The sequence below is a fragment of the Geospiza fortis genome, unplaced genomic scaffold (genome assembly GCF_000277835.1).
Source record: "Geospiza fortis unplaced genomic scaffold, GeoFor_1.0 scaffold130, whole genome shotgun sequence".
Classification (NCBI taxonomy): domain Eukaryota; kingdom Metazoa; phylum Chordata; class Aves; order Passeriformes; family Thraupidae; genus Geospiza; species Geospiza fortis.
Window position 1 is genome coordinate 11,561,215 of NW_005054300.1, and position 24,426 is coordinate 11,585,640.

Sequence of the window (24,426 nt, forward strand, 5' to 3'; positions counted from 1 at the left end):
AATCCCCTGAATGCAGCATATCTCATTGCACCCTCTGGTCACTCATCTTGGTGTCTCTCCCAGGTGTCATGTCTTTACACAGGTGCAACATCTGCGCCCTGCAAATCTCACAGACTTGGAAGGTGTTTGCTTCATGCAGGCATCACTGTGCCTGTGCACAAGTAATCTGCTTAACTGCTGCCTCTTCAAACAGGGGAACATTTGCCTGGGTGAGACATTTCATAGGTTTATAGAATGCTTTTGTTTGAAAGGGTCCTTAAAGATATCTAATTCCAGCCCCTTTGTCATAGGGAGGGACATCTTTTACCACACCAAGCTGCCCAAAGCCTTATCTGGCCAGGCCTTGAACTCTTCTAGGGATTGGGCATCCTCAATTTTCTCTGTATTTGACAATGGAATAGTGTGAGAAAATCAGGAAAGAATTTGACATGTAGGAATTAAAATCCCTTGGTGATTTTTGCACCGCCCCTGACTTACACTCTCCATTTTGCAGAGCGCTTGCATGTATCTGTGGAAAGTTCAGCTTGCACGTGTTGGCAGCAGTGGTTTTACCATACCCCATAGAGTACCATACCCCACAGAGTGTTTTCCCTAAAACACTCTGTACATAGCATGAGCTCCCACTGTGCCTTGCACAGCTCTCACCTTAGTGTTTCCAGCACCAAGGATGTCCTTCCCCTTCCAGAGGACTGCAGGTCAGTGATTGTGCAGTCTCCATGCCTGGGTCACTTGTCTTTCCTCTTTCATCACCTACTTTCAGCAGTAGCATCACCAGGCAGAATATTCGGGTACATGCTGGAGGAAACTTTCATCTGTTGCAAGGGCTTCTGCACACCACAAGAACAGGTGCAACCACCGATAAAGCCAAGGGTAAGAGCAGAGAAGAGGCAGCACAGTAACACAAACTTTTTGCACTTCTAATGCATACAAGTCAATGTCCAGTCTCATTATTCAACAGCAAAGCCACATTGGGAACATTATAAATTTATCCCTCTCCATGCTCTTGACAATGGTTTCAGTGTTGCTGACTTCTTTGCCTGCATATTGTCTGGTCTGTATTGCATATATTCACTGTTCTTAGATGGAGTACAGTTGTTAGCTGTTTGAGGCACTACAAGTGAAAAATACCTGCTTTTTTGACCTGTGCTTTATCAACCGTTAAACAAGGCCTCCTTTACACAAGACACCATATGAGAAAAGACCTTTAAATACTTGTTGAGAGATGCAAGGATGAGTTAGATTAGCTGAGTAGAAAACATCCTGATATTGACATAACTTCTTATTCCTAATCTAGTTTAAGGTTCAGTAAAGTTTTAATTTTGAAACTGTTTCATGCCACATGAACAAGAACAATGCCTCTCCTAGGGCAGGTCTGTCCATCCATCTCTTAGGTGGTGGCATGTACAGTTACAGGAGGAGCTCATGACACTGCAGCTCTTTGGTACCATCTGAGCAGGCAGCTGGCAGCCCTCCCCAAGTGTCTCCTTGGCAGATGGGAACAAGAACAACACATGTAAAGAACAGAAGCAGATAGCAGGGACGAGGCTCTTAGCATCCTCTGGCACAAATTTCTTGCTTAATAAGGCAGGCTTTGTCACAGACTGAAAGCTCACCTGCACAATCCAGATGCAGTTGTGACATCCTTGTTATCCTCTTTTCTCCCCACTGTCAATACATCTGTCTGCCCTCCAGGATCTGGGTGGATTAGCACACAGAGAGCTGCCAAGCCCAGTGCCTGGTCACTGGCACTGCTCAGAAACACTGCTGGACTCAGAAGGCTTTAGCACTGACATGTGATATAGACATCAGAGCAACGTGTAAATAAACGGATGAGCTTATTTTCACACATCACAGTGAATTGCACAGCGCTCAGTCACTGCAGGTGAGGAAGTGGAGCCCCAGCAATACTTCACACAGAGCAGGAACATCAGGGCTGCAGTCCTGATTCAATGGGAGAGGAGCGCTTCATTCTTCTGTCCTCTAACTGAGTGGGAAGGAAACAGAGACCCTATGGAACAGAAGCCTCCATGCCTTTATTCTGAGCCCAAAATGGCTAGGTAGGACCTCAAAGAGAAAGAACAATTTTGTGAGGACCATGAAATAACATTGTGGATCCTTATGGAGAGCTGGGTCCCATCAGACTGCTTCTACAGCATTCCAGAAATAATTCTTCTTTGAGGTAGACCCAAATAAATTAAATTCTCAAAGACTAAATTGCTATTTTCAAAAAGAGTTTTTGTTTTCTGGTAAAGATTCACTTTTTCACCAATACATGTAGAGAGAGAACTAGTTCCTGATGTGGTGACTGAGCATCACCTACATCTTATTTGCCCTGTGGTCAAGAGTACAAGAAAATGGATTTTTGCAAAAATATCTCATTTTGTATCCCAAGTGTTAAAATGAATTTCCTGTAACAGAACAGTAAACAACAAATAGACTCCTTTAGTGGTAGATAGCACATTTGCCTCCTGTCAAAACTTGAGAGAATGAAGATGTTTGTGAAAGACTGCAGGCACCATTCAGAATGAGCAACAACATACCAAATCCTGGTACGATCCAAAGTGCAGGAAGTGGTTTCTAGAAAGAAAGAGTGCATAATCTCTATTCTAAGAATACTACAAATTAACAGAACCAAAACTTTCGTAAAGATAAAGGACAGCAAGAATTTACAGCTCCTTAGCCTCACAGATCAACCACTTCCATAGCAAGTGACACAATAAAGATGACAGAGAGAAGTCTGTAGGACTTAAACACAGTGGCACGAGTCAAGAGAGTAGCTACAATAACCAGAATGGGAAAAAACATTATAACTGCATGGGCCAGAGGCAATGTGGCCACCAGTCTTCCAGTGCCTGTTGGCTCGCTGACTGTCACTGTACTGCCACCAACCACCTGCCAGATCCACACAGGTGGGGACAGGGAAACAAGGAGGCAGAGTTGTTGATGAAAAAAAAAAATTAGTTCCAGGTATAATAAGCCAGTTCAGATTGCCCTTAAACATGAGACCCCTGACATTCTGTAGGACAAGGGTACACAGTCAGCCTCACCCAGGCTGGGCCTTGCTGGTCTGAGTTACACTGCCTTACCAGTGCAGAGGACAGAGAGGGGTTTTTTGCCCAGGAGACAAGGCTATTGCACACAACCACCCCCAAATCAGTTTGTTGTACTGTCTGTGATTGTTACTTGTGATTTACACATCAGAGCAGTGAAAGCCATGGAGGAACCTCCTTGCACAAGCACTGCAAGCTTTCATCAAAGCTCAGGATAATGACCTGATTCCATATGACCCTCCTGACTGCAGAGAATATGACTTCATATATGGGCCCTCCCAGGGCAGCTTTTTCACCAGACCGACCACACTATGAAAACAGAGAACAATCTTTGTGTTCTTGATCAATGTACCTTTTAACTCCTTTAACAGCAACAGAAGTGTCATGGCAGGTAAGGCATGATTTTACACGTATCACAGTTTGTTTTAATTAGGTTTAATAGGTAAGAAGAAATGGTAAAGATAAGGAAACAAACATTCTCTCCTGACTGATTCCCTAACTTTGGAAAGCAGCCTAGTTTTAACACATATTGCAGCAAAGAGCTTGACATAAAGTGCTGGGGGAGTTACCCCGAGCTGTTAGGCTTACACTCAGCTAACACAAAACTTATGCCCACACAAGTGGTGAAACAGTGGAACAAATTGTCCAGAGAGATGGTAGATGTCCTGTCTCTCAAAACATTCAAGGCTGAATGGGGCTTTCAGCAAGCTGATTTAGTTAAAGATGTACCTACTCATTTCAGGGGGGTTGGGACTGGATGATGTTTGGGTCCCTTCCAAACCAAACCATTCTATGATAAACCCTAGATACAAAAGCTGATGCAAAATGAGATATTATTTACATTTTCTCACACTTCATATGTGGGCAGCTCTGAAAAGTTATTGTTTAGAAAGGGCAACAGCAAGTAATGCAGCACAATAAATAGCATTGCTATTTGAAAACCAAAGCCTCAAGCACACGAACACACACATTTTTGCATAGATTGAGACTTCATAACAACCAATTTGCAGAAGATTATTAATAGCTGGCTTGGGTAAAACCCAGGCAGTTGGCATCACTTGTTCCAAGGAGAGGGAAGAGATGCAGTGCAGGTGTAAGACTCAAAGAGTTTCAATCAGGAGGTAGGCAGGAGATACTGACTCAGGGAGGACTAAGACCTCTGCAGATTTACCAATTTGCCTTCACTGCCTTGCTTTGTTAAGTTTCTCTCAGCCACCATGGCACAGGTGCATTCCTTTGGAGATGTGAGGGAATACAGGGATAAACACCAGCAATCAGAGCTGCAGGAGAAGCTGTGGGAGACCCCATCCCAGTGCTGGGTAATGGTGAGTGTGTCTGGAGCTGAAGCTCGATGTCTCACAGGTCTGCCAGCACAGGGCACCCGCTGGCATCAGCCACCACAGCCTGTGACACCAAGGTCTCCACCAAGGCGCTCTCAGATCTTTGGCCATTAGAGGGGAGCAAACAATGCAAAAGTGCAGGGCAGCATCACCTCCTGAACAGAGACCCAAAAGCAAGGGCAGGCAGGAGGTTTGCTGTGCTTCTCCCTGACTCTCTGGAGGTGTTCACTGTCCTCTCCTGGAAAAACATGCCCAGGGTGAAGAGAGGATCCCCTGCTGTTTGCAAGCAGTCCCTGTATCTTCCTTCCACTTCTCCAGCCTCAGATGAGCTTCATTGCCTTGCAAGAGTCACCCAAGCAGGCTGGTACAAATAATTTGGGGTTTAACAACTGCACAGTATCAGAGGAAACAATCTTTCCTTGCAGCTTCCTGCATGATGTTTGACTAGAGGCCATTAAGAGATACAGCTCAGCAATAGCACCTCTTCTTTCTACCCTGGCAAGATACAGCCATAATCAGCAGCCCTTGTATCTGTATCAAACCTTCACTGTACAGTGCTTGGGCATGGTCCTTCTCAAGGATGTGTGTGATGATCAAGAAATTTCAGCATTTGAGAACAATTTTGCATAGAGCAAGACAAAGTAGTGTCCCTTCATGCATGCATACATACTTTTAAAACTGCCTTCTGGGGAGCACACTAGATGTGTCTGGCTTCCCTCTGCCATGCAAGACAGTGTTTTCCAAGCATGAAAAAACCCCAAAGCAGAGGCACTGAATGGGAATATGAGACCTCTCAGAAGGGACCACTTGGAGTCCTTACTAGTGGCCAAGTTATTTCTTGCTCTCTGACCTAGTTGCTCTAACCACTTTGAAAAATCTTCAAATAAAAAATAACAAAGGGCCTAAGTGTTAAACATCCTAAGGGGTAAACAAAATGGTGGTGACATCAGGAGCTATTAACCCAAAGATGTCATAATCTGCAATGACCCTTCATGAGAATGCTATCAACTCTAAGCTAAGGGTTACAAATCCCATGTAAAACATCCATGGTGCAAATCACCTCTAAGCAGCTCTTTTGTCAAAACCGTATAATTTACAAACCCTTTTGCTCTCTAAAGCCTGTAAGTAGGCCCACTGGTGTTTGGAAACATTGATTAAAACAGGTACTTTGAGTGGGCAGCTGGCCTTTGCCTGGAGTTATATCTTCAAGCTTTGGAAAACAATAGTTGAATACATATACAGAATCCAAAAAACCTGAGATTAGCAGAGAATATGCTAATTTCATTCATCAGTGTCTGTTTTCACAATTGAAAATTTAGAGGCAGAGACTAGTTTAACTAACAGGTTCTTGAACCAACGCACAAAAATCCCATTGAATGAGTTCTGATTAAGATCAAAGGTGTCCTTTGAACAACCCAATCAGTTATGCCTTTATCACAGAAGTCTCAAAGCTCAGGCAGAGTTTAAGAACACCTACAAACATTCATGCACATACCTGTTTGTGTTTTCTGAAGTGTTCATTAGAGAGAGACTTTGTACAAACATTCAGTATTTCTCAACCAGAACTGGTCCTGTGCCTTAAATCAGAGTAAAATAAACCACAGCACAATAACAACATTATTGAATTGATGAAATTGCCGATGTAAGCTGTTGCCTACACTGATCACAGTGTGTAAGCCTCTCCACCCTGCATTCTCAAAAATAAAAAGCACCTTCTGCTTTGCTAAAATAAGCAAAATTGCCCAAGGGTCATTCACAGCCAGACTTTGCCAATGGCTTTATGTTGGCCCCTCTCCACTTAATCATTCTTGTGCTCCAGTCATCAGTTGAATCATCTGCTGTCATAGTTAGCAGAAGTTACACCAACACCAGACATGCACAAAACATCATGTCTTTCTTCTGGTTGAAGTCTATCAAGACTGCAGAGTCCACGTAAATTTGCCAATCCCAGATGACATTGAGGCCACACAACCAAAGCTCAGCACTTTGCTTTGTAGAATGCCCTGGCTACAGAAGTGGGACTAAAATGCTATTCCTGCAGAAAGTGCTTGTTTCTGCCTTTTAACAACACTAAACTAATCAGCATTCATTCTACTTGGTTCTGCCTTGAGATTAATTTGATCCCCAGTAAAGCTTGGATTGCCACCACCAGTTATGTGCCTCTTTTTGCAGAACTCCTTTTGAAACATCTTTGGAAAGTCCTGATAATGAGAATCCATACTCCTTTACCCAGCTCTGAACTGATACAGTTAGAGGGCTCATTGGTTAGCAAGGTATGACCTGCAAGGAGAAGAGTCTTCAAGCCTCTTTCGGCATTTGAGTTTTTTCCAACCAATTTGTTACAAAATTTACTGTAATGCAACTTCCCTGATCAGACCCAGCTTCTTCTTACAGTACAGGTGCTCACTTCTTTTGCTGCTGGGCAGTCCTGACAGAAGGTGGATGGGATGTAATCCAAACACCCAACTGCCAAAGGTGTCTCTGCGCTGCCCGAAAGGCCTGCAGCTGTTTCTTCAGCCCCTCCCCACTTCATAACCCGAACTACAGGCAGGGCTTTTAACATCAACTTTTACCAGTTTTGTGTTTTATCCTTGCTAAGGCCCTCAGCTTCTTACCTGTTTAGTTTTAATGAAAATTAGCCATTCAACCTTCCTTCTCAGTTAGTTTAGCTTTTAAAAAGACTATTCTTAGTAGCAGTCCATGTAGATGATTGGTGATTCAGGGCATAGCCTTTAATACTTCCCTGCCTAGAGCCCAAAATCCAGCATTACCACTGCCTGATCTGACAGATGATGTTACCCAAAGCTTTGCAGGAAGGGCACTGAAGTTCAACTCCATCCAAAACACCTGTTGAATTCTGTTGGCATTATAATATGGGGTTTACTATTTGCAGAATATGTAATGTTGTGGTTTTTTTTCTTTTTTTCCCCAGTGAGCTAAAGAGGCTAATCTGTGTTGTTTTCAAGAATGCTTTGGATATCATTTTTCTGTTTATGGATGTACTTTTCTAAAAGCAAACGTTAGCTATATGGGACTGCCATTGCCCTTGTGAACCATACCATTATGTTTTCAATAACTCCTTCAACCTTCCTTGTTATCTTTTATTTCTCAAAACTGACTTCCCTTGAACTACAGGTTCTGCATATCACTATAGCCACACTTAGCTCTTCACAATCGTGCAGGATCCCTCTGGTTTTCCAGGATTGCTAATAACAGAAGAAAACTCAACTCTGCAAAGCTCTTTAATAAAAGATATTTTTACTAAAATAGCTGAGTTTTACATCAGGACATGGTTTGATCTTGAAAGAACTTACCTTATAGAAACTTATAACAATTCAAAGGAGACAGGATTAGGTTAGCCAATAGCATCACTACTATAGCACTAGCACAGATATTTTACCAAATAACAATTGAAAAGTTTTCCTTAAAAATATTGCTACACAACCATTCCTACTATGGACATCACAGAGAGAAAATGTAAGAACCTGAAAAATAACTGGTCCCAGCTGCATCCCACCCAGAGTCTTTTATTGCAGCAGGTAGTGTGGTCCTGATGGAAGTAATTGAGCTCAGCTGGAGAGGGAGAAGCACCTTAGCAGCAGTCCCTGAAAAAGAGGGAAGAGGCTGAGAGAGAAGGGAGGAGCTTTCTGTATCCTGAGATATCTGTCAGCTGTTTGGAGTAGTTGGCTGCCCTCAGCTGTCCTGGAAGGCACAGTGCCCAGCTCCTGGCTGGTGTGTAATCTCTCCTTGGTGTTTACAAGGATTTGGAAAGCCCTTCCAGAAGCACAGCTTGGGAGGGACCATGGGCATTTTTGGTTTTTGAGATCATGCCTCACTTGAGTGCCTGGGAGAAAGCTGCTTTCCGTTGCACTGCCTTCAGGACTTGCTGTGCAATTCGATTTGCTATGACACAGCCCTAAGGAGGCCCTGGTGGGGACAGAGGGACTAGCTTACGCCAAAGTGCTCTCAATGGCAAATGGCCACGGCTGGGCTCAGGGGACTCACAGAGCTTGGCTCCTTGCCTTCCTCTGCAGGAAATATTTGTAACCTGCAAGCACCAGAGAAAAGCATTGCCCGCACTCTCAAGAGCATCAGGGAGGTGCGTGGGGGCCATGAGGGAGATACCCACGGGCAGAGATGAAGGCCGGGGCTGAGCCATGCACAGGCCCAGGGAAGGGGTTCCTGCCACGGAAGTGCTCTTTGATTAGTGTCATTAAACGGTGGGTAAGTAAAAATCATCGTCTTCTCTAGTCTTTCCACTGCCAGATGGAGCGATTTCATATTCACCAGCAGAGGGAGACAGCTCCGCTTTATTAGCACAATTTTGTTGACACAGTTGGGTGCCTCCACCTTATTAGGCTGGAAAAACCAGATAAGGAATTGATGTGGCTGTGGCAGCCCACGGTCAGATTCTCCCATGGAGATGCTGCCAGGGTGTGCGGGGACCCTTCCAAAGCCAGCACCGGGCGGGAGCAGCAGTAGTTTATGAGCTGGTTGCAAAGTCCTTCAGGGGAGCAGCCCCCGAGGCAGTGCCAGGCCCTGCTGTGTGCTCCCGTAGTGCTGCAGCTGCTGGCACTGGACTGAGGAGGAGGGTCGTAACAGGAGCCATGCCAGCGAGTGGCTTCACCCCCTCCCTGTCCCCCACAAGGAGCTGCTCCGAGCAGGAGAGCTGCCCCCAGCCCAGGGTTTGCGCAGAGCTGCACAGCCATCACCTGGAACGCACATTCATTTGCAAACCCAGGGTGTTTCCAAGCCAGGACGGCTCCCAGTCACAGGGCCTCACGCAGAGAAGTTTGGTGAGGAGCTGTGGGGCCGGGTGAACCTGAAAAGCTGGCTCAAGCGTGGCCCGAACGCCTCCCGCCGCACTCGGGGCCCTTGCAGGGAGATCCACACTCAGCAGCGAGACTGGGAGTGCTGCTGCACCTGCGGCTGCTGTGGGATCCTGCTCATGATGCCCCTGCCCTGCCGGCGGCAAGGCACAGGGGCAGGAGGCAGCTTTGCCCTGTGCACAGCTCAGCTGGGGTTGCAACTCCTCTTGGGTGAAGCTTCTTCAGTCTTCTGGAAGGTATTGACTCACGTCCTACTTTTCCTCGAGGGGAAAGAGAGAGGAAAAAAAAGAGCTTACTCCCTGCTTGCTGCCTCATAAACCACAGTTTCAATTTTTTAATTTCCCAAGTTACACCACAGCTCTGCATGCCTGTTTCAGTACCTGTGACAGGGAGGGCATTTAGTAACTGCAGGCACTGTGCCCAGGGATCAGGCACCAAGCTGAAGGCAGAGCTGCATGAAGGATAAAGCTCACCTACATCCCTTCCCCCATCATGGCTTTTAATTTGTGTGACAGGCTACTCATTATTCCTAATTTAACTTAATAACTAGCTTGAGCCCTTGTCATACTTTTCTTCTGTATTCAGTACTGAAAGAATAACAAGGAGAAAAGTAAAGAGAGAAAGGAGAAGAGTAAAGAGAGAAAGCTATGTGTTTATTAGGAAAATATTTACAGAGGACATAAATAAAGCTGGAAAAGCTAGAGTAGCCTTCATCTTTAATGAGTCTATTTAAATACTTCTATAAAATTACCTTATAACTTACGGAATGACTCCTGGCAGTTTCTAAGCCAGTATACACAGCTTTTCCTCGGGAAGACTCTTTACTTCAAGGGTCCTTTTTGAATGTCGACTTCTTACTCGCAAGGTCCCTGGGCAGCTTTATGCTTTACTCCATTACAAATAGTTGTCACCAGATTGTGGCATCATTTTTAAACAGACTATATATACCTTGACTCCCTGGATAGAAATGCCTCCTAACTCTGAAATACCTTTGGGAATGAAGGCAGCCATAAGAAGTTCAAGAAGTTAAGAGCATATCTGATAGGGGACAACATGCTAATGCTGCTTGTGGTGCTTGCTTGGGCTTCTTTCTGAAATTGTGAATAGCAAAGAGGAAACAGGAAAATGGATTCACATTTTTGTAAGTCCACACAGACCCTTGGGTCTCAAATACTTCTGTCTGCTCTTCTGCTTGCAAACAAAGCAACGTGCAAGTCTCTGTCCTCATCAGGCCATGGTGCCTCCAGTTTACAAACATGGTGTGTTTGTCTTCTCCCTCTTTCTTCTTCAAGTTCAAAACAATCCAACATTGTCACCAAGCCACAAGCTTGCCAACTCTCTTGCTGTGTTCAGCCTGATCTAAACATCCAAACTCTCACGTAGGCAGCAGTAATGATCTCCTTCCACCTCAGAGATGAAAAAATGCCCCACCTCCACCCCCTTGTCCAAACTCATCTGCTAGGAGATGACAACAAAGTCACCATAGTGCAACTGGAAACAGGCAGGAATGCTGAAAATTTGTGACAATATCTCTTTTTTTATCTAAATATAAACCCCAAATCCCATCAACCTCTTAATTTCAATTTGCAGACAGAAAGGTGCCAGGCAGACAGTGTTCCTATTGCTTATCTAAAATGCCCACTTTCCCCCTAATATCTATCGGCACCTTGCTCTGATCTCTCTCTTCCTGCCATTAGGGACTAAGGCTCCACATCCTCAGCTCAGAGGGAATGAAGCCAAAAAGGGCTGCTACAGAGCAAGGTTGATGTCATCCCAAGTCACCTTCATCTTAGCCCCTCTGCAAACTGAAGGCTGGGGAGGGAAGACAGCACTGCCTGGCCTCAGAAGACCTCCCAAGTCAGAGACAGGCACTATTCCAACCTAGGGCAGCCCAGTAGCCCAGCCAAATGATTGTTTCACAGGTTGCAGTAAAAAGACATCTCTTGTCTGGGAAAAGCCCCACATGGAACAGCAAGCAAGAGCAGAGGCTAGAACCACCAGTAAGGGCAGCTGTGGCAGTGAGGTTACTCTCCAGCTCCTGGGAGCACTGCAGTGGCCCCAGTGGGAGCAGAGAGCAGAGCCCTTGATCCTCAATGTGGGCCACTGGCAGTGGGCCCATCGGACAATGCTGTGGGCAGGTTGTGCAACTGCACCCCAGTTAGGTTTGCCTTAGAGTCCAGGATGAGTAAAAACACATTAGGTATCACTCCATACCATGGCCCAAGTAGGGCAACAATATTGTCTGTTCACATTGAAATGAGGAGAGCCTGCTGCTTCTCTAAATGTGGTGTAGGGCCCATTGCCATGACCAGCTCTCTGAGCTATTGGCTGCTGGTCCTGGCACTTGCATCTGTTCCAGATTTCTTTCATCACAGGTTTGGAGGTGCTATAGGAATGGGTGTGTGCCACATGAAGACAGAGGAGAGAAGGCACTGCATGAAAGCCTGCAGAAAGGCTAAAAAATTGCTGATGGAAGTATGTGGAGACCATACCAGCAGTAATGAGAAGGAAAAAGCACTTCCATCTTGCTTGAACAACTTCCTGTTATAAGAATCACAGATTCACATTAAACCAAGACCAGAGAACTGCCACACAGGAGAAAGAGTATAAGTTTATTTTAAAAAATAATAATTTAGCTCAAACACAAACGGGATTGCAGAGTGTTGACTGAAGTAGGAAGAACAATATTTAGCCACAGAACTTAAAACAGACCAATTTTTCTCTCTTGTAGATGATATTTTCAGTGCCCTACCTTGTCCACAGCTCTGCTTCAGTTCTCATCTGCACATAAAGGTATCCTGACTACTGGGGCTCTCAGTAACAAGGCAGAGGAGAAATGGTGTCTGCTGCATAGGAAATGCTGTTCCTACCTCCAGAGCCTCCGTGATCCAAAAAGCCAGAAGAGCAATGCCAGCATCTAAACCAATGTGCAATACAAAGGGAACAACCTGCACTCCTCCCTGGAAGTCTACCTACCCATGCCCCATTCCCAGCATCCTGGCCAAGTGCTCCCACCCACGCCTGAATTCACCCCCCCGCCCACAAGTGCTGTACACAGAGGTGTAGACACAGGCCTTTGCAATACTCCTCCCTCCCCACTCTCTTCTCATCCAGACCTGCAGATCTTTCACCTCTCTCCGTGCCTGCATGCCATACATTTCTTGGCACAGCAGCAGTTCATTTCACAGTGATGGGATATGCTCTGGAACACACCGGCCACTACTGCAGTTTTTTCTCATCTGTGAAGTGGCCTTTCATGCAATTGCCATTCTGATACACAGGGCTGGCCCCTTTCCTTCTGCACCACAGCACAGATTTGTAGAGAACAAATCCAATAGCAGCCAGACACAGCAAGAGAAGAGCCAATATGTCCAGGCAGAAGTACTCGTACAAGGAAAGGTCGTAGACAGCCGGGCGAAGGAAGGGTGCCCCGTCGTGCCGAAGGATGTACTCCAGCCAATACACTGTCCTGTTGAGAGCGTGCATTGGTCTGTCCAGGTGCAGGGCTGAGATGTGCTGGGCTGCTTTTCTGTAGCTGCAAGGGAAGATGACCAGACATTTACCTTTCAACAGTAACTTCATACTGAGATGTGGCCTGAGATACCCAGTGATGCTTTCAAGTCCCAAATAATACCTTGGGAGAGGGGCAAATTTCTTCCATTCTTCTTCTGAAAGCCACTCTGATGGCACTCGCCAGCTATGAAGGCACAAACCAGAGTGGATTTTTCTTTGTGTTTTGTTAATAACACTGACAGTTTGGCTTGCAAGTACCTGTTCAGTGAGTTCATGTGTATGGTACTTTCTGAGGGGAGTTTGCACCTTAAGACCTCACCCAGCATCAAGCAAAATTATACACTTGATGAGTGGCCAAACCCTTCTAGGTACCAAATCTTAATAGGTAAGAAATACAAAATATTTTCAAAATCAAGCTCTCAGAGAGCATTTCAAAAATCAACAGTTGCACATGTCCCATTAGAAAACAGGAGCCCTGTGTCACTTTTCTGTTCCTGCTTCAGTTCTAGGAAAAAGCAGAGTGTATGACTGACAGAAGGAGCAGATGGAGCATTACCTGCAGTTCCCTCTCTGTTTCTACAGAAAGTTTTTTGGACAAGTTCAGGGAGGTCCCAATGGGAGGCTGTGATCTCACTCTCCCTGATGACAGGCTGGCATTAAGAGGTCTGTTCCCCAGTAGCTCAGAAAACTTTCTAAGAACATTACAGTCAGACAGGACTAGATCACACTCCTTAGAAGCAAATGCTGGAGTATCTCCTCCTGTGCTGCATCTAAGGATTTTGAGGCACTGATACATCTGTTCAGCTGAGCAATGCTTGCAACTGTGCTTGTACAGAAGCCACCACAGGCGGTGTAGGCGTCAACACAAAGGCACACTGGTCCCTACACACTGTCTGCACCAAGGAAGAGCTTGATGCTTCCAGATGCCTCACCTGGGGTCAGAGATGACAGTGATGACAGCCTGGTAAAGCTCCTCTTCTTTTAGTCTGCTCCAGTCCATGAGGATACCCATGCCCTTTGCCTGCACTCTGGTCATGATGTCAAACTGGTCCCCATAGAAAGGAAATCCCACCACTGGCACACCGTGATAAATTGCCTCAAATATACCATTCATCCCACAGTGGCTGACAAAAGCTTTCACATTGGGATGGCCTGCAGGTAAAGGAAGAGTAGCAAGTCAATGCCTTCCATGTTGCAACAGGGCTACCAGGGGTTCCTTAACACACATACGTTTAGGGAAAAACAGGCATGCTAAGCAGAGAGGATGTTAAGCAGAGAGGATTCCTTTGGGAATACATCTGGCTTTTTGCAGCCCAGAATTGCTGAGTAGAGCCTGGAGGAGAAGGGAGATAGGAGCCAAGCAGCTTCAAGCAGGTGTTAGGTGAGGAACATGTTTTGTACAGATCAGACACACAAGAAGCAACAGACTTAGATCCACACAGGTGCTGCTATCCTTATGTGCCTTTGCTGTGGTTTGGGCTAAACTCCAGGGGTGTTGCTAGTGGCACACACATACACAGAACCCAGCCTTACCTAGCAGGTCATTCTGGGGCAGCCACCCCATCATCAGCGTATTCTCACCCAGGTTTCTTGGCTTCTGACCAAAATATCTGTGGGAGGAGACAGAGGAAGGGAAAAAAGGAGAAGAGAAACACAGAGAACAAGAGTAAATTCAATCAGATCAAGAAACAGAAATCAGACTCTGTGATTTGAAATTAATCACCCCTCAACATTGTTCTTCATCCAACTCAAGTGAAAATGAATCCCATTCCCTTTTCACCTCCACACCACCCTTTGCGGGAGGCGAGCAAATGCACCAGCCATCTTCTCCACCAAATCGCTTGGAAGAGCTCGGATCCCGATGCCAAAGGAGACAACAACGACACCTGCCTCTGCTGCTTCCACCCAGAGACGCAGACCCTGTGGGCAAAACACACACAGCTGCCTTGAAGTATTCTTGCAGAAAGGCCCTTCCCACTCTTGCCTCTGACAGAGGCAGTAGAAACTGTCCACAGAGAAGATGAAGCCAAATCCATCCAGAACACAAAGCTACATGGTTTTCACCAAGCAATGAACTCTAAAACCACTGTGATTTTTGCACCCAGACAGGCAGAAATTACTTGAGCACTGCCTGGTCTTGGGAGTTTGCAGGGAGGTGACCAAAACCTGGATTTCATGGCATTATCTCCTGCACTGGAGGTAACACAATTAGTCTTTGACAAGAAAGGTTCTGGAAACAGAGGCACCACAAAGGAATAGCTAGGAGAGAGGGAAATTGGAGCAAAAAAAAGGAGGATATTTTCCCATTACCACTGAGACAGGAGGCCTGTCAGGATCTCTAGATGTAAGCTGATACAAGAGACAAAACATCACACAGTCAGGAACAACTTCTTCCTGGAAAGTTCCTATAACTCTCCAATGTCAAAGGCTTCTGGAGGTGGCAGAAAGTCTTGCCATATTGACAGGAGACTTCTAACCATCCTTGATAGGCTGCTTGCAGACAGCAGATTTAGTTTTTGATCACTGGACAGAAAGGTAGCTACAGATCCAGTAAAACTCGTGGTCATTTGTCCTTCATTTAGAGGCTACCTGTAATGATACATAAACAGGTCTGTATCTAGAACAGAGTCTGTACTTTTTTAAACCAAAGCCAGAAGGTAGTAGGGAGAAGAAATCAGCAACCACAGCTACTGTGAAACAAACATGGACTATTCCTTCCTATGCCATGCTGGCCTATTTCTCATTATGTCCTGCTTCAAGTTTCCCATGTATCTCAGTCAGGAGCATTTTAGGGAAGTTTAATAAAAATCTATCTTTGAATATATATACTTCCTAAAATAAATATGTAGGACAAAATGAATTTTAAAAAATGTTATTAGAAGAGAAAACTAAAGTGATTAATTCAGAATATTAATTGTAGTCTAAAAGTTAGGGAATCAGAGTACAAAAGAGTTACAGAGCTCATCTTAGCGTTATTCTCTGGGGATACTTCTTTGTTGTATGCTTCAGAGACTCATACCTATCTTTTCAGAAATGCTTAGAGTGCGCTAAAACAATCCAAGAATCTAGAAGTTTACAATAGAGATATTTTATCTTCTCCATTCTTTTGAGTTTCACATCCTTTGAAGAGTATAACCACTGAAACTGCTACAGAAGAGAAAGTGCTGGTTTTCCTTTTCTAAATAAAAGTATAATGACTCCTAAACCAGATGAGTATGTTATCCATTATAATTGGGCCATAACATTTATCTTTCAGAAACAACATTGAAGTTGCTAGAGAAGCATGGTTGACCACCAAATGTTCTCACTTTCTCTCAAATACAAATCTATATTTAACCAAGTCCTAAATAGAAGCATTCAAAATCATAGTGTTTCAAATAGGAGGAAGTAAGCATTTAATGACATTTCAAATGGGACATTCTTTAAGGCACACCTAGACCTACAGAGGCTCTCTCTTCTGCTGGCATCCCATGATGTGGACACAGACATGCCTACCTGCTAGCATGACAGCCACCACCTACTGCAGGGCTCCAGACTTATCTCCATCATTCTTTCCTTAGGTGCCCTGGGATCTGTTCTGGAAGCTGTGAAGCACATGAGTAATGCCCTAACAAACAACTCCCTTCTTTATAAGGCAGGTGTGTACGTGGTCAGGTTGGACCAAGCCAGAGTTTTGCAAGAGCTGTGAGGCAGCCACCCTCTGACACAGCTTTCGGAGCACCCTACGTGCGTTTCATTACCTGCAGGCCGTGCCACATGGGCAAGGCTCATGTGCAGACACATCTGGAGAGCTTCTTTTTAAGGCACCTGATCTCACTTCTTTTTTAACTGAAAAATATTGGTATCCACAGCATCAGTGAAGTCACCATCAGAGATCCTGACAGTCTCTAATAATTTGAAAGTTGAAATCTTATCTCTATTTCAGACCCTTAGTCAGGACACCAGGACATCTTGACTGCCCAAGTTTTATTATCCAGGTTTATTTCTCCTCAATGTTTGTAAGAGTGGTCAGACAAGTCCTACTCTTGCAATACTGTCTTCAGCCAGAGGCTTTAGGAGCTTTTTCCTCTGAATTTATTCCTGGGATTAGTAAGGCATAGGCTGGAGAAAGCCTCGAGAGGAGTTTTCAGGAGTGAACCTTGAGAAAAAGGGGTTTCTACATTTTGGGTTTCTGCACTCAATTTAATGAAGAAACAATAATAGCTCTCCCCTGTGATTTCTTAAGACTACAAGCTCAAGGGCAGAAGTGCTTTGTGAGAAATAAGATGAAGGAGGAAATTCTGGATTAACACATCATTGATGAAACAAGGAAGATTAATTGTTCTTCCCATTCCCACTTTAGCACAGGAGCAAACAAACTATTCATTCTCAAGTCCCAGGGGCAGCACTTCCATCTCACAAACTCCACACACCATTTTACATGGACAGTGAGGCCAAATCCCACTTCAGCGTGGCCCACTTAATTCTACATCCTCCCTGCAGCCTGACAACCTTCAGTGTTCCCTGTCTCGCCAATGCACCCACAAGCACCAAAACACCGCAGCCTTCCAGACACTAGGGGCTTCAGAACTTTTACAAGGTTCTTCCAGAGAAGATCTGTACTAAGTAGCCTCCCCAGGTGATGTGCAATCATAGATCAAAGCTTTCTTGCACTTACCACTGAAAGGGGCTTTGCAGGCTCAGCGAGGATCCCCCCTGTGAAAATGACATGGGGGAGCGTTGGACGGGGAAAGTCCAACACCACATCATTACACAGGAAGAATAGACTGGTTCCATGAACAAGGTCCAACATGGATGTCTTGGGCTCCACACTATGCTTCTCCATGAGACGTTCAAACTTGGGCAGGATGACCAGTTTTGTAGCCACACGAGTGATTATGTAGACTAGGAGATTCCAAGTCCTACCAAAAAAGCCCATCCTGTCTGTCATCAGGGAGTTGAATTCAGGGACATAGGCAATGGGGGAGGTGGCACCAATCTCTGCTGGGAACCAGAAACCAGTGGAAATAACAGCATATTTGATGTGTAGGATGTGGGCCAGGATAAATCCACACATCTCATTGGGGTCCACCAAAAGCAGGTCAAAGTGCTCCAGCTGGAGTTTCTGCAGAAGGGTAGAATTTCCCAGTACTAGGTCACAGTTTTCCAGGTACTTCTCCAAAAATGAAAACACCTCCAGGGAGGTCATCTTCCCTTGAAAGATACGCTTTATCTTCTCCTGCACCCAAGCATCTGCGCTCTCTGTGCTGAAGGTTCCCCAGTACCTCTGCACGCGGAAGAGGGGCAGGGAGGTCTCCACATCCCGACCTTCATGGAGTAGCAGCACAGGGTCATGGCCCCGGTCAGTCAGTGCCTCTGCCACCCGCATGAAGACTCGCAAGTGGCTGTCAAAGACTATGGTGGGCATGATCAGCACCTTGGCACAGTGAGATGGCTCCATAGTGAATGCAGTCACTAGGAAAAGAAGAGCAGCAGGGCACGGTAGCACCTTCATCATCTTCATCACTGCAAGGGGACAAACATGATTAATGCAGTGTCTCTGTCATGCCCTCAGTAATAACAGTTGGGATTGTAGCTGCAAGCCAGGACTTGTGAGCTGGGAAAGGAGAGCAGTCTGGAGTTCTTCACTGGGGAACATCCATCCCCATCCACTCTGCCTTGCCCTAAAGAAAAAAAGCCAAACGAGAAACAAACCCACAAAAATACTCCAGCAACAATCAGGGGAGTTTTCCAGAAAATCTGTTCTCTGTGATCCTAAGGCTCAAAAACTAGCAGACTGACTCACATAGAGTTACTGAGGGTGAGTGTCTGGAAGAGCTATGCTGGGTCACAGCACCAGCAGGGACACTTGCTGCTCAGTCCCTGTTTACCGCTATAGAACCAGCTCAGCTGGATTTTATTTTTATTTCTGTCCAGCCAGAACAGCTGGTTCTCTCTGAGGCCTTGATGTCTTTGCAAGCTTGCAGGGAGGCCTGCAGAGCTTGGTGGAAATGCCATGAGGTGTGCTCTAGCTTTGACCCTCACATGGCTGGCAAGGCACTTTGCTCAGCACAAACAAGGCAGGAGCAAGTCCAGGTCACAGCAGGACCCACAATCCCAGAGAGCACAGCAACAGTCTGGACAGAGAGCTGCTCCAGTATGGATCAGTCATGGGAGGCTCTGGGGAAAGGGCTGGGAAAGGAAAGTGGGTGCCAGGATACTCATCCACTAGAAGAAGGCAAACCCAGAAAGCAATCCCAGAGATGACATGCAACACCTGTGGCACACTGACGCCCCTTAGTCACACTCCTAAAGCCGTCATCCCCTCTGCAGTTTGGTGAAACACCCAAGATTTCTGTTGTGTAAGGGATGTTGCTACATCACTGGAAGCAAATGTGCCTCACCCACACCTAGCATTATTTTGGGAGAAGAACTATGTGATAATTATTTGGGAATAGTCAGAAGCAGAGTAGTTTTCTGAGAACCCAGTTCAGACATGCTAGGAAGCAACAGTGGGAAGAGGAAGAAGTTACAATGGGAATAATTAGAAGTGGATTTTGGATGGCCTCCACACACTAAGCCCCAGTGGGGCTGCAGGGATATGGTAGAGTGGAATTTGGTACAAGATTTTCTGACAGCCCCTCTGATAGTGCTTGATCAATTAAGGAGTGGGAAAGAAAGTAATGGACAAGATTCTGCTAAATACAGTGTTCAGACTGCCCTCGGCAGGCCTCTCTTTGGCTAAACTAAGCACATGAGGGTGAAGACATGGGAGAATAAAACTGCTCTATTTTTCCTCCAGTGCTTTCTTGTCCGATGTGGGGACAGGACATGGAAAAGAAACTGAGCAGCTGCTGGTTGGGACCCTCCCCTGTTTCAAAGGCAATTCCTGCTAGTGCTTGGCCTCCCATCCTTCCCACCCAGCGTCAACCGTGTGGCTGTGCCTGCATGAGTGATAAGAAGCACGAGAAAAGCTAACAGATACCGAGAGGGTAGTTGGACCCACAGAACAAGAGTTGCAGGAGAATGTAGACAAAGGTGATGGGCTGGAGAGAAGAAAGCCTAAGCTCTGCAAGGAAAGTAAGGATCTGCCCAGCATCCTGCCTCCCTAACAGCAGGAAACAGGCTGGCCTGTGACAAAGTATTGGTCACAACAGAGCTACAGCCCACAAAGCTGGTCTGGTACTCAGATTACTTGAGAGGCCCCAAGGGAACTTATCCTGCCCAACACCAGGGAAGGTAAAGCATTTGGCTATGACTTTCACAGCAGATCCAGGAGCACATGCTGCTTCCAGGAAGCAGGAGAAGGATGGCAGCCATGTGATCTCCGCTGGGATGGCAGGAAGCTAAGGAGAGAAGCAGACACAGGCTTTCCCTGGGGCACCTAGTGGCTCATACATGCACATAAGTATGCCAAGAAGAATAGAAGAGGTTTTATATGTGGGGTAGGGTGTTTTCTCATTGGGCAACAAGAAAAAAGATGAAGAAATAGTCCAGGTAAAAGGTATAGTTATTTAAAGAAAAAAATTGTCACCCATGTTCAGCCAAGTATTGTGTTCTGCCATGGACCTACATGCCAGACATTGCTGAGACCCTCAGCTCAGCCAAGACCCTCTGGGGACTACCAAAATCCAAATGACAAGTAAGGTGTCAAATCTCAGCCCTCAGGTCAGGGGCACATGCTGACTCAGTGAGACTTGCAAACTGCTCTTGGTGGTTTCATCTCTTCCAAAACCAGGAGCAATCCCTAAAGGTGCTGGCTCAGGAACCTCTTCTCCCTGCCCAAGCAATAAGGGAGGCTGTAAATCTTGCTAAGATGTGAGAGGATGCCAGGCTGCAGGAAGAGACCTTTTTTCCTACTTCAGCTCAATACCACCAGAGATAATCTCTGCTCTGTCCATGCCCAGAAAGGTACCCTGGTCATAGCTTCAGCCCTAGAGGATACACCAGACACACCCAATTTTAGTGCCATTGGGATAAAACAAAGGCTAACTACCAGCAAAAAGGGCACAAGGGCTTGTTCAGCAGCTAGTCATTGTTGAAGTCTCAGGTTGATGGCAAAGGGGAAGGAAGTCCCAGACCTAGACAAGGGCTAAATGGCCCAGTTTAGGGAAGGCTCAAAATCCACCTGCTCACCTCGCTGGTTTACCTCTTACTAACACTGAACAAAACAGCTGCTCCATGAGCTCTGCAGCCTGGGCAGCTGCTGCAGCCAGTTCAGCCCAGCTCTCTGGCTATGGGAGCTCAGCTACTGCAGGCAGGTGGTCTTCAGAAATCTTCAAACACCTGGGCATGGGAATGTGATTCTCTGGGAAGGTGAATTCATGGTTTGTGCTTTGTCAGAGGTGCAAAATCCTGTAAATGACAGAAGGTAAATGACAGATCCCACACTAGGCCTGAGAGCAGAGTAGACAAAACCATCTCCTTGTTTGTGGTCTGGAAGTCCTAGTGGCTACATCACGTAAATACTGCAAAAATAATCCTACCACTGCAAGAGGAAGGCTTGTAAAGAGAGAATAGACCCTTCCCTGTTTTCATGACAAGTGCTTGGCAGAGCCATGCCAGCTGGCTGATCTACACAGAGCAATGGACCTAACATCACAGTTAACGCTGGCAGCCAGAGTCAGGGTTCAAGGGAGCTGTTGGAAAAGCCCACACCACAAACGTTTTAAATTTCACCACTGCAGCATTCAGGGCAGAGCAGGCACCTCAGTGGAAGCAGGACCTGGGAAAGTGAGACTGTCACAGCAAGCAGCAGCATCCCCCCTACCCCGCACAACTGTCCACCTCCAGCTGCTGGGAGATTGCTTTCAAAGCCACAGCAATGCATTGGTGCTGAAAAGTGAGGCAGCAGAAAAGGAGTAGAGAGGGCACAGTCCTCTGAAATGCCCCTGAGAAACCTCTTACTGGGCTGAAATTTGTCCCATGATTTTGCCCTGTTTAACATGTTTGACGGGGTATGGCTTTGGTATTGATGGAAAATTACACCAATCAACTTAAGTGAAATAACCAAACAGCCACAGCTCAAATTTAATTCAGATGCCTTTTATTAGACTGAAGTACTAAAACCTGTCACAGCAAGCAGTCAAGGCAAAGAACCCCACAAAGGACTATGAACAGGCTCAAATGCAAGGACTGCCATTTGTATCTCTCCCTCACTTTTTTATATTACCTAGTTCCTGCCCAGGACCTGGAAACCTGTATACATGGGACTGAATTATTTCCCCTCCTGCATCCTGGTCTCTATGCAGCTTTTGCCCACAGTAAGAAATGTTTTCACTGCAAACTTCTCAATGTTAACAAAGCAGCAGAATTAAATGAAAAGCAAAAGATATCTTCATCTGGATGCTCTAAACTCTTCCTGGAATAAGATACTGAGATTTGCCTGTTCTGTTGGGTATGATCCAAAAAAACCCAGGATCTTCTGCCACCATCACACTGATGGCAGCCAGCCTAGCTGCAGCTAATTTATGGAAGCCAAGACTGTGAAAGCTGGCAGGTATGCAGCTCCAAGAGCAACTTTGTCACTGCAGGAGGATGTTACACTATAAGCAGGGGCTGCCCAGGGGAATCCCTAGTAAAAACCTAGAGGAAACAATACTGTACAAAGCAAACAAAGCACAGGTGGAAATAGGGAAGTTTAACCAGGCTTCTGTGCTCTGGTTTTGGTTTATCACAGACTCTGACTTAACCAGAGTCACCTGGGTAAATTACAGTAACACTAAAACATTTATATTAACACTATAGCATACCAATGTCAGAGTATACCAATACCACTATTAGTATTTTAGTATAGAAAACAAAGATAAAGGAAACAAACCCTTCAGATATAAGCATCCCCTGGCAGTCTATATCCCTGAGGGTCTTTTAAAATGTTGTTTGCACACAGACTGAATAGGGTACAGATGGTTTGCTCAAAACAACATACCTTTCTAGCATTTTTCCTTTTACATATTCATAGCAGCCCACTACAAGCACAGAGAATGAAGGAAGCCAAGATCCCCTTTCGAAGATCCCCTTGGAAAGACCAAAAGGAACAATCACAGCAGTGATCAGGTCAGCATCAGAATGATTCACACCTTTCATCACATTGGTGCTACTGCTGCCACAAAACACCAGAAGTGCTCTGGCTGATCTCTTTTGGACAAAGATTGATGTAGTCCCCAAACAGTTCCTAACTTTTGGTACTTTGGACCATCTTCAACATCCTTCCTGTCTCATTAGAGTTATATGGAGGAAGTTCTACAAGCAAGGTGGGAATATGTGGGCTAGCAGGAGGTTGCCAGACAATAGATTACTGCCAGAGAACCATGAGACTAAAGGAAATACTGGTCCATAACAACTGAGAAAAGAAATAAAGCTCTGGATCTCAGCTTGTCGCAGTATTTGAAACTACACACACCTTGAGCTGGGGGATGGTGTCAGACACCACACATCTGCTTCCCTACCTGGCCCCTCATCATACATTAAATCTGTCTAGGAAGTAAGTGATATTTCCCCCATTCAATATCCACAGGCTTCCTGTTTGTCTTCTGAAAGGAACAGAGATGGTTTGTGGCACCAGGGTGCTCTGCAATAACAAGTTCTTCCGGACAGCCCTTTTCTCTCACTTACAACACAGTTGCAAGACAGAGCAGCTGATGTGAGACTGTGGCCCTTGTGAGTGGTCTGAGGTCTGCCATGTGGAAGCAAGTCAGAACATTATTTGTAATCCATGGATGAAAAAGAAAGAACAGCTTGGGGCCATTTCCAAATAGTCGTGTGAGCCATAGACCTCAAAGTGAGAGCACATGACAGGGCAGAGCGTTATTTGGTCTTAAGATGAAGTTATATTTGTATGACACAAGTTAAATAAGAGAAAACTGGGAAGATACAGGTGCACCAAACCTTAGGGAAGCAGTCAAGAGGAATGGGGAGAAAAAGAATCTTCCCATTTACTGCCCTGTCATTTCAGCTTCTTTCTGCAGAGAAGCAGCACATTTAAAGAAAAGTTATCAAACACCCCAGAAGGTTGTGAAATCTTGTGTAGAAAGCTATGGGGACTGATAAAGTCCTGACAGACAAGTCTGATCACATTTGACAGAGTTACAGGAGTAGAGAAGCTAGGGGTGAGTCTTATCTTCAATGAAACAATTGACGCCCTCACGTAAAAGAAACCCACAACCAAACCAAAGAGCTTCTTGGCTCTGAGCCCACCAGAGGAATGAGACCTGGCTGAGCTGCCGTAAACAGAGGTTGAAGAGGGTTGCATAGGAAGAGGAGGCAGAACAGGAGATGGAAGATACTCCTGAGATGTAATCTTCTGAAGGAAGATGAAGCAAGTTACACAAAAGCGCTCTGCAGCGTGTCCGTGTGCCAAGGCTCTAGTCTTGCGCATTGAAGCAGATGCTGAACTCGCGCCTCGCTGGAGCAAGCCGGGCTGCACACGCGCGTCCGGGCAGAGCCGAGACCAGGCTGACAGCCGAGAATTCAGACCGAGTCCCTGTCCCCGTCTCCCCGGGCGGGCAGAGCTCAGGTGCCATCAACCCAGCCCAGCCCTACAGCGCTCACCCGGAGCGCCGCTGGAAGCCTCCGCCCGCGGCCACCCCGAGCCCCCGACGGCGCATCGCACCGACCCCGCAGGCACGCCGCAGGGCGAAGGACCCTCCTTGCACGGCAGCCGGGCAAGACACGGTAGTGGGCAGGACACGGCAGCCCGGCAGCGTCGCCGCTGCG

General features: G+C 46.0%; 1 protein-coding gene across 1 annotated transcript; it reads right to left on the minus strand.

The window, feature by feature from the left end:
• Positions 1 to 11,813: 11,813 nt before the first annotated feature.
• On the minus strand, positions 11,814 to 18,236 carry LOC102040819 (2-hydroxyacylsphingosine 1-beta-galactosyltransferase-like). Its single transcript, XM_005416511.1, has 5 exons — positions 17,390 to 18,236; positions 14,513 to 14,652; positions 14,266 to 14,342; positions 13,665 to 13,884; positions 11,814 to 12,754 (listed from the first exon to the last, which is right to left on the minus strand). The coding sequence occupies exons 1-5, from the start codon at positions 18,233 to 18,235 to the stop codon at positions 12,439 to 12,441; spliced, it is 1,599 nt and encodes a 532-aa protein (XP_005416568.1). The 5' UTR covers position 18,236; the 3' UTR covers positions 11,814 to 12,438.
• Positions 18,237 to 24,426: the final 6,190 nt, after the last annotated feature.